Source organism: Cynocephalus volans, chromosome 10 (assembly GCF_027409185.1).
Source record: "Cynocephalus volans isolate mCynVol1 chromosome 10, mCynVol1.pri, whole genome shotgun sequence".
In the NCBI taxonomy this organism is placed as follows: Eukaryota; Metazoa; Chordata; class Mammalia; order Dermoptera; family Cynocephalidae; genus Cynocephalus; species Cynocephalus volans.
The window spans coordinates 105,568,690-105,579,529 of NC_084469.1; the positions used below are offsets into that span (position 1 = coordinate 105,568,690).

Consider the following 10,840-nt stretch of genomic DNA (forward strand, 5'->3'; position numbering starts at 1 on the left):
TAAACTTTTCAAACTATGTGCACAGCAGGGTAAAAGAAAAAAAATTATTATTACTATTTTTACATCTGGCCAGTACAGGAATCCAAACCTATCACCTTAGTGTTATAACACTGCACTCTGACCAACTGAACAAGCCAGCCTAGTAGAAAAAAAAAAAAATTATATATAAACCCTGCAGATACATCCAACGAGAAAATGGAATCCAGGGCCGAGCCCGTGGCGCACTCGGGAGAGTGCGGCGCTGGGAGCGCGGCAACGCTCCAGCTGCGGGTTCGAATCCTATATAGGAATGGCCGGTGCACTTGAGTGCCGGTCACGAAAAAAGACAAAAAAGAAAAAAAAAAAAAATGGAATCCAGTGTCAGGAGATACCCACCCAAACGGGCTTTGGGAAATAGTTTTTAAGCAGAGCTTTAATGAGTTAAGAATATCTTGGCAGGCTGGCTGGTTGGCTCAGTTGGTTAGAGTATAGTGTTGTAACACCAAGGTCAAGGGTTTGGATCCCCATACCCGCCAGCCAAAAAGAAAAAAGAAAAGACCATGTTGGAAATTTACTGCTGGAGGTGCCACATTATCCTAGCTAAAGGAAGAGTTGGAAAAGAAAGGGATGAAGCAAGATTTAAAAACAAAAAACCAGGGCCAGCCCGTGGCTCACTTGGGAGAGCGTGGTGCTGACAACACCAAGTCAAGGGTTAAGATCCTCTTACCTGTCATCTTTTAAAAAATAAAAATAAAATAAAATAATAAAAACAAAAAACAAGCATCCCCTAAGTACTTGGACCTTTAGTCCAAGCTTATGCATGGGGCACATGCATATCTACATAAATGTATATCAACCTATTTTTCTTTTCCCCAGCACAAAGGCAACTTTTTGTTCGGAGGAAGCTGAAGGAAGTAAGTTAATAAACGCTTTGACTCTAAAAAGGAAACAATGTAAGCACTGAACTAAAAAGATACAGATGAGACCCAGTACACAGTGCTATTTTGCAAATTACAACGAACACATACAAATATACAAAATCAACATATAAACATCCAGAACGATACATCCTATTATTCAAGAGCGTCTGTTTGTTCAGGAACATTTAGGGAACTCATTGGAGAGGCTGGCAACCATCCAGGAAGGACAAGGAATTAGGGATCTGAGATGGGGGGTGAAGGTGGGGGGTTGGAGATTAAACCAGTGAGGACTTCTCATGCATCAGTAAAAGTGTGATAGAGTTCTAGAGGTGTAAATGAACGAGACCTTGTCATTGGTATTTAGGAGCCAGATATCAGATGCAATAGGCTGAGGGCCAAGTGAGAAGTTAGGAACAGAGATAGTGAGTATATGAGTAGGTGAGATGTCGTTGGGTCAGGAAGCCAGTTCTAAGCCTGTACCGTCCAATATGATAGTCGCTGGCTGCATGTGGCTATTAAAACTAAAAATATCTAAAATGAAATCAAATGAATAATTCAGTTCCTCAGTCTTCAAACCAGACACATTTTAAGTGCTTAATAGCCACATGTAGCTAATTGCTACCATATTAGAAAGTACAGATATAAAACATTTCCATCATCAGAGAAAACGTTTTATTGGCCAGGATTGCTCTTAACCAACTTGAGAAAGTCGTTTTGGAGACTTTTGAGTAGTCCTTGGTATAAAATGATTCTGAGGAATGATTGTATAATTTGCTAGGTGTGAAAATGGCATTGTGGGGCTGGCCAGTTAGCTTAATTGGTTAGAGTGCAACCTTATAACAGCAAGATCACGAGTTCAGATCCCAGATTTCCATTCTGGCCAGTCAGTCTCTCTCTCTCTCTCTCACACACACACACACACACACACACACACACACACACACACACACACACACACACACACACACACACACACACAAACACGCACACGCACACGCACACACACAGAGATAGAGAGATTATGTAGGAAAATCTCCCTGTTTTTCAGAAATGCATGATGTAATATTCAGAGGTGAAAACTCATGTCAATAAGGTTGAAATAGGATAATGTGTATAAACCACTTAGCACAAAACAGGTAAGTATCAAGTCCTCAGTAACTGTTGGTAGCCATAATCAAAGAAGTTTGGAGAAGTGGCAATCTGGGAAAAAAAATATTTGTAACTCTTCACAACCAGGTGGCAAATCTCCTTAACATACAAAGAACTCCTGCAAATTAAGAAGAAAAAGATCAACAATCCAAAAGTGTAATAGGCAGGAGAGTTGACCAGAGAGTAAAGAGAAAACTATTAATAGGTCTTAAACACATAGAACTTCGCTCTCCCTTGCTTGTGGTGAAAAAATGCAAATTTCCTCTACTCAGAGATACTATTTTTCACCTGTCATGTTGGAAAAAATCCAAAGTTTGATAACACACGCTCTGTGGGTAAGGCTTTAAGGAAACCAGACTCTCATCCATTGCTAGAGGGAGTATGAATTAATCTAACCCCTGAGGAGGGAAATTTGGCAATATCTGTAAAAATTACAAAAGCACACAGTCTTTTAGTCAGAAATTCCACTTTGCAGAATATATCCACGGATAGACTTGCATACATGTGAAATGACTTCTGGACAAGGTTCTTTACCGCAGTGTAAGCCTAAGAGCGAACGTATGAAAAAATATCAGTCTCTGGGAGTGAAATGAACTATGGGACAGCCACAAAGCAGAATGCTATGCAGCTGTAAAATAAAATAAAATAAAATAAACTTAACAAGGATACATTAAGAGTTTTGACAAGGGGAGATCTCTAGCATTTGTTGTAGTGGGAAAAAAAAGCAAGGTGCAGAAGGATGCATAAAACATGCTACCTTTGAATGAAACTCTGACACGTGTTATAACATGGATGAACCTTGAGGACATTATGCTGAGTGAAATAAGCCAGAAAAAAATAAAAATAAAAATAAAAATAAAAAAATAAAAAAAAAAAGAAATAAGCCAGAAAAACAAATGTTGTGTGAGTCCAATTACAGGAGGTGCCTAGAATAGGCAAATCCACAGAAATAGAAAGTAACAAAAAAAAAAAAAAAAAAGTAAAAATAAGAAAGTAGAATTGTAATTGCCAGGGGCTACACAAGGGGGACCGGGGAGTTAGTTTAACGGGTATGGAATTTTGATTTGCAGTGATTTTTAAAAGTCTGGAAATGGTGGTGATGGTTGCACAACACTGTGAATATACTTAATGCCACTGAACTGTACACTTAAAAATTGTTAGGATGGTAAACTTTATGTTACACGTATTTTACCACAATAAAAAAAAATTTATTTTTTCTGAGGTCGAGTGTTCGGATCCCTGTCCTGGGCAGCTGCAAAAAAAAAAAGATGTGCTCTCTTTAATGTAAAGAGGAGTGTCAGGATATATATGTATTCATATTTGGTTTTGTATGTACACACAAATTCTGGAAAGATACTCAGGAAATCAAGAGTTGTGGCTACTCGTGGGGGAGAAGAGAGAAACAGAGACTCGCAGGCAGATGCTGCAGCATAAACCTGATTCTTTTTGTGTTTTGAAGCGCCCGAGTGTATGAACTCTTCAAAAATGAGATTAAGAAGTTTGGAGAGAGGGGCTTTATTTAGGATTGGTAGGGTTTGGCTGCATTTTTATAGTGAGCAAGATAATACTGATGACTATCAATAGCCGATAACATTTCCCACATCTTCTTGTATTCGTTTCCTGTGGCTGCTTGTAACAAATGACCACAGATCTGCTTGTACCCGCTGGCTGCCTGCCACTTTCCGCCATGAGTAGAAGCAGCCTGAGGCCCGTGCCAGAGGCAGCTGTCCCAGAATCGTAAGCCCAATAAACCTCTCTTCTTTATAAATGAAAAAAAAAAAAAAAAAGACCAGAAACTGGGAGCTCACAGGAATGGGCATTTATCCTCTCACGGTTCTGGAGGCCAGAAGTCCAAATCAAAGCATTAGCAGGGCCGTGCTCCCTCCACAGGTTCAAGAGGAGGATCCTCTCTCGTCTCTTCCAGCTTCTGGTTGTTCCAGGAGCTACTGGCTTCCTTGGTCACATTATACCCATCTCTGCCTGTTTTCACAAGGACTTTCCTCTTCTGTGTGTGTCTTTAACTCTTTCGTCTCTCATAAGACCTATCATTGGATTTGGGGCCCAGCGGGATAATCCAGGATGATCTCCTCTTCAGGTCCTTAATGACATCTGCAAAGATGCTTTTTCCAAATCAGATCATGTTCCTAGGTCCCAGGGGTTAGAATGTGGGGGGCTGCCCAGTTTGCTTAATTGGTTAGTGTGTGGCCTTATAATACCAAGGTCAAGGGTTTGGATCCCTACCAGCCAGCTGCCCCCCCCCCCCCACAAAAAAAGAATGTGGACATATTTTTCTGCAGTTCTGCAGCTCACCATTCAACCCACTACACTTTCTGGGTGCTATGTGGAGTGCTAAGCTCTTTACATAATTTCACCAAAGTCCCCAAACAGCCCCGTGAAGCAGACATGCTTATCATCTCCATCTTCCCAAGGAACTCAGAAAGGTATAGGTCCTTGCTCAGGGTCACACAGGAACCAGGATTCAAACCCAGCTATGTTGGGCCCCAAACCCTGGTTCAACGTGAGGCACAGAAGAGGCTTCTGGTTTGGGGCCCAGTCTGCTAAGTCAGGCAGTCAAGCAGCAAATATTTCCTGTGTGTTTGTTCTTCACCAGCCCCCAGGCCAGGCACTGGGGATACAGAAGAAAGGACAGTCGTGTACATCCCTCGAGGAGTCACCAGGAGGAGAGCCAGAGGGGACGAGTGCATTATTCATCAGCCCTTTAGAAGCAGTGCAATCAGATGTGATCCCTGCCTCCTGGAACGTTGCCCTTGACCCGTGACACCCACAGGGGCAAGCCGGGCCAGGAGTTTGTGATGAGAAAAGGACAAAGGCATAAAGTTCTCATCCAAAAGGAATGTGTTCGGTAGAAATAACATTTAAGCAGCACTTACTGCGTGCCAGAAGCTGTTGTAAGAATCTGACTCATTGAATTTTTCCTGTTTTGTGGATGAGGAAACCAAGGCACAGAGAGGTGAAGTGACTTGCTTAAGGTCATACAGCAGGAAAGAAGCAGAGCTGGGATTCGAACCCGGGTCTGCCCATCTTCAGAACCCCTGCTGCTGTTGCTATGTTTTTAAATGTAGGTGAAATTGACATAACATAAAACTAACCATTTCAAAGTGCATGATTCAATAGCATTTAGCACATTGAATGTTGTGCAACCACCACCTCTATGTAGTTCCAAAATATTTTCATCGCCTCCAAAAGAGACCCAAATCCATTACGCAGTCACTTCTGATTCTCCCCTCCCCACAGCCCTGGCAGCTACCAATCTGCTATCTATGGATTTGCCTGTTCTGGACATTTCATGTAAATAGAATCATACACTATGCAGCCTTTTGCGTCTGGCTTCTTTCACTCAGAATAATGTTTCAAGGTTCATCCACATTGTAGCTTGTATCAGTGCATCATTCCTTTTCATGTCTCAATAATATTCCATTGTACAGATATATCACATTGAGTTTATCTATTCACCTGAGAATGGACATGTAGGCTGTTTCCTTCTTTTGGCTATTGTAAAAATGCTGCTATGAGTATGCATGTACATGTAAATTAAAATGGCTAACTTTATTTTATATAGAACTTATCTCAATATTTTTTAAAATAGTGCTATAAGCTGACGGGCTAGAAGCAGTATCTCCCCTCCTCCACAGTAACGATGAGCACATCAGTGCCCAGATCCTGGTATCTCAATGTCATTCTCCAGTGTAAGTGAAAAGAACCTGGGCTCTTTGGGAAAATGGCTGATGCTAGGACTCAGGCAGAAAAAAACATGAGATAAGCTTGGAACATCTTGTGGTGACAGAAATTAAGGAAGTGCTTTAAAAAAATAATAAAATAAAAATGAAGCCTGGCTGGTTAGCTCACTTGGTTAGAGTGCACTGTTATAACACCAAGGTCAAGGGTTCAGATCCCCTCACTGACCAGCCCCCAGGGTTGGGTGGGATGAAGTCATGGCCTGAGAGCAACACCTGAAAAAAAAATGCTCAGAGCAGGAGCCAATGAGAAAAGGTCCTATTGGCCAAAGCCGAAACAATTTGAGCAAGAAAATAAATAACAATAGTATTGGATTATAACCCAAAGAATAAAAAAAGGACTATTCACGGATCCATACTGGTATAAATAAATGATTGAATAAATAAATAAATGGAGGAGAAAGAAACAACTCTTCTTTACAGGAGTCTAAATAATGAACAAAGTAGAAGGAAAAAGGTACACAGAAAATTACTATCAAGCAAGCATCACAGCAATAATGTCTATACATGCAATTAACCAATGAATGTTAAAATTAATGAGCTGGACAGTTAGCTCAGGTGGTTAGAGCATGGTGTCATAACACCAAGGTCAAGGGTTGAGATCTCCAGCTGTGAAAAAGAAAAAAAAAAAAAGGGTAAAATTAGCCGGTGAAACTTTAAAGGGTCTTACCCAAAGTATTTATCAATGAGGGTGGGGGTTTTAACAGAGGTCCACAAATTCTTCTATATTTCCTCAGAAGATGGGGCTTAATTCCTTTGCCTGAAAAGAGGCTGGGAATGTTCTGTTTCTGGAGTTGGGGTAGTGGTTACAGAAGTGTGTTCATTTTGTGAAAATTATTCCAGGTATTCACTAACAATCTGTGCACTCTCCTGTGTGTGTGTTGTGCTTTGATTAAAAGTGCAATTTGCTACACTGCAAAAAAAGAAAAGAAAGAAATAGACAAACTCAGCTGTGTGTCTCAGGGATGCAGATTGTTGGCGTTAAAACTGTTAATGGAAAGCAAAGATGATGGGTAAAGTCAGGATGGCAGCTCCATCTGGGGTAAGCAGGGAATTGTGACAAGGGAGGACATGGGGTGTGGGATGTTCTGTTTCCTGATGTGAGTAATGATGACATGGGCGTCCTGTTTTTATTTATTTATTTAGTCCGCTGGCCGGTACGAGGATCCGAATCCTTGGCCTTGGTGTGGTCAGCACCATGCTCTAACCAAGAGAGCTAACCGGACATCCTCATGTTTATAATGATTCTTTAAACTGTATGTGTATTTTTTTTCACATTCCAGTGGTGTACTGAAGTCTGCCCTTGGGAGAAAACTGTTGACTTTTCAGGAATTGGGGGATATCCTTTTGACATCTCATTGATAGCTTGAAATTGACCAGAAATTGACCACTGCTACAGATCAGGGCTAGAAAGCCCATGGTTAAACATTTCACAGCCCCTCTATGCATATGATTTTTTTTTTTTTTTTTTAAAGATGACCGATAAGGGGATCTTAACCCTTGACTTGGTGTTGTCAGCACCACGCTCACCCAGTTAGCAAACCGGCCATCCCTATATAGGATCCGAACCTGTGGCCTTGGTGTTATCAGCACCACACTCTCCCGAGTGAGCCACGGGCCGGCCCATATGCATATGATTTTAATAGAACATTTTAAATTATTTCATTTACTTATTTATTTATTTTGGCAGCTGGCCAGTTTGGGGATCCAAACTAACCTTGGTGTTATCAGCACTACACTCTTCCAAGTAAGCTAACCAGCCAGCCCTAATTATTATTTTTAATTGTGGTAAAATACACAAAACATGAAATTTACCGTCTTAACCATTTTTTTTGTCTTTTTCGTGACTGGTACTCATCCGAACCCGCGGCGGGAGCGTCGCCGCGCTCCCAGCGCCGCGCTCTCCCGAGTGCGCCACGGGCTCGGCCCAGTCTTAGCCATTTTTAAGTGTGCACTTCAGCGGCATTAAGTACATTGACATTGTCGTGCAACCGTCACCACCATCCATCTCCAGACTCTTTTTACCTTGTAAAACTGAAATTCTGTATAACAGGGTTTTTTTTTTCTCCATCATTAAAGATTTTCCCTTTGGCTGGCCTGGTTAGCTCAGTTGGTTAGAGCGCAACCTTGTAACACCAAGGTCAAGGATTCAGATCCCTATACCAGCCAGATGCCAAAAAAAAAAAAAAAAAAAAAAAAAATTTTTTTCCATTGAAAAGCATGAATTCTGGAGCCAGACTGCCTTCTTTGAAACCCACTCCACTCCACCTCCACTTACAAACTGACTTGGGCACCTTATGCCACCTCTCTGTGCCTCAGTTTCCTCATCTGTAATATTGGAATAATCTTAGTTCTGATCTCATAGCCCAGTAGCTCTCAAAAATATGGCTTCTGGACCAGCATTGGCAGCGCCTGGGAACCTGCTGGAAATGCAGATTCTTGGGCCGACCCAGCCCGGTAGAATCAGGCACGGTGCAGGTGGAGCTCAGAGCCTCCAGAAGATTCTGAGGCTCACTCAAATTTGAGAACCATAGGGCTGGCTCATGGCTCACTTGGGAGAGTATGGTGCTGATAACACCAAGGCCACGGGTTCGGATCCCTATATAGGGATGGCCAGTTAGCTCACTTGGGAGAGCGTGGTGCTGACAACACCTAGTCAAGGGTTAAGATTCCTTTACCAGTCATCTTTTAAGAAAAAAAAAAAAAAATTGAGGACCATTATCATAGGTTGCTGGGAGGATTAAATACAATACACAGATATACGATGCTTAGAGAAGTGTCTGGCCCCATAGCTCATACTGTGTAAGCATTCACTATCGTTGTTATTATTTTATCCTTTCTCTTGTTTTTTGGTGGTTGGGGTTACAAAGCTGCACTCTAACCAGCTGAGCTAACTGGCCAGCCCCTTTTTTTCTTTTTGATATTATTTTAGAATAGGTCCAGGATCCTAGCCCTATGGGGTCTGGCTGTGCCCTCTTGCCTTGCCTGGTGGGGGAATATGTTCCTGGTCTTTGCAGAATCGAGGCCTTCTCGCCTCCCTCTGTCAAAGATGACAGTGAGCTGGGCCACATCACCCCATCCCTGGCAAAAGGTTATCGCTTGGTTGAGGAAACGGGAAAGGTCAGCCTGGGAGGCCATGCCCGCCTCCCCTCTGCTAAGGGAGATAAAGGAGGTTGCTTGGCTTCCTTCAGGCAGGGTGGGGGGAGACACAATGTATAAATGGGGGTTCCGGAGGCTGCAGAGACACGGACACACTCCACGTCCAACACATCTCTGTCCGTCATGGCCAAGTGCACGCTGCTGCTACTGGCAGTGTGGGTGCTGGCTGGGGAGCTGGGGCTGGGGGCCGAGGCCCGGGCAGCACCCTATGGAGTGAAGCTTTGTGGCCGTGAATTCATCCGAGCAGTCGTCTTCACCTGCGGGGGCTCCCGGTGGAGACGGTCGGACATCCTGGTCCAGGAATCTATGGGTGAGACTGGGGAGGAAGTGTATGGAGGAGGGAACAGAAGGCCAGATGGGTCTGGAGCCAAGGACAGTGACAAAAGGCAGGGTGGGAGGAGTAGGATTCCTGCCCTATCGCCTCCTGCTGAGGAGACCTGCCCAGCCTTGACGCCATGCCCAAGGCTCAGGGCTTAGCAGATCTACAGAGCTGGGATGGGGGACAGCAAGCCATCCGCAGGGGCTAGAAGTCAGAGAACAGTGTGCTGAGCCCAGGGCTAAGCAAGGCTGCTCCTTTAGGGGGCGCCATGCATGAAGATGACATTGAAGTGCTGTCCAAGCCTTTAAGGCAGGTAGTGAGAGGGTGTGGTGTATCACAGCTGGATTTTGTCACCTATTGATGACCTCCCCCCAGCAAGCTGTTTCCTTCTCTGAGCCTGTTTATCATTAAGTCAAACCAGATAAGGACACAGCCTAGGCAGGACAGGGGGTTCAGTCCCGGTTTGAGCAGGAAGGGGGTGGGCAGGAGACCTAGTTTCATGAGGGGCAGGAGCCTGGCAAAAGAACAGATGTTCATGGCAATGATGATGAAGAGGAGGAGAAGGAGAAGGGATGGATATGAGTGTGGGCCCAGAAGACACACAGCCTGGGTTCAAATAGTAGCTCTACAACTTAATAGCTGTGTGTTCTTGTATAAGTTCTCTAATGAGCCATGCCTCAGTGGTCTCCTCTGGAAAATGGGGGTGATAATAACAGTTCCCAACTCATGTGGTTGTCATTGAGAAGAATAAAGGAGTTAATCCACTAAAGCACTTAAAAGTGTCTGGCACACAGTAAATGCTCAATAAATGATCAATGCTATTTTGAATGCTTATTGTGTGCCAGACATTGTTCTTATTTTTTATGGCTATTAAGTCCTCTGCTCCTTATAAAACTCAAGAAGGTAGGAGTTATTATTTTCTCCAGTTTGCAGGCAAGGAAACTGAGGCTCAGAGAAGTAAATTCACTTGCTCATGATGATAACTTGGAGAGGCTGTATTTGTGCTCAGTCAGCCTGGCTCCTAAATGCACACTCTTAACCACCAGGTAATAAATAAAGAGCAGGGGAGAATAAATGACAGGAGAGGAAAATCAAGTTCAGTAAGGTTGAATAATCTGCCCATCAAAGCTGGGTGGCAGAGACAGAATTTGAGTCTAGGACTGAGTGGAACTGAAACCTTGAACCACAAGGCTGCAGCACAAGAACAAAGGAGCTGGGCCAGCAGGAGCCTGGCGGCACCTGAGCACTGACTACTAACTCTCTTCATCTTTTGCAGGGGATGGCTTCCCAGATGCAGACACTGATGTGGACAACCTGGCAGATGAGCTGGATGAGGCTGTGGGCTCCAGCGAGTGGCTGGCCCTGACCAAGTCCCCCCAGGGCTTTTACAGGGGCCGACCCAGATGGCAGGGAACCTCTGGAGCTCTTCGGGGAAGCCGAGATGTCTTGGCTGGACTTTCCAGCAACTGCTGCAAGTGGGGGTGCAGCAAAAGTGAAATCAGCAGCCTCTGCTAGTCCAGGAGCTGGGTAGCTGTGGGCACCAGGGTCAACACCCAGCC

General features: G+C 43.8%; 1 protein-coding gene across 1 annotated transcript; it reads left to right on the top strand.

The window, feature by feature from the left end:
- The first annotated feature begins 9,085 nt into the window (after positions 1 to 9,085).
- Positions 9,086 to 10,796, top strand: RLN3 (relaxin 3). Its single transcript, XM_063108997.1, has 2 exons — positions 9,086 to 9,272; positions 10,558 to 10,796. The coding sequence occupies exons 1-2, from the start codon at positions 9,086 to 9,088 to the stop codon at positions 10,794 to 10,796; spliced, it is 426 nt and encodes a 141-aa protein (XP_062965067.1).
- The last annotated feature ends 44 nt before the right edge of the window (positions 10,797 to 10,840 follow it).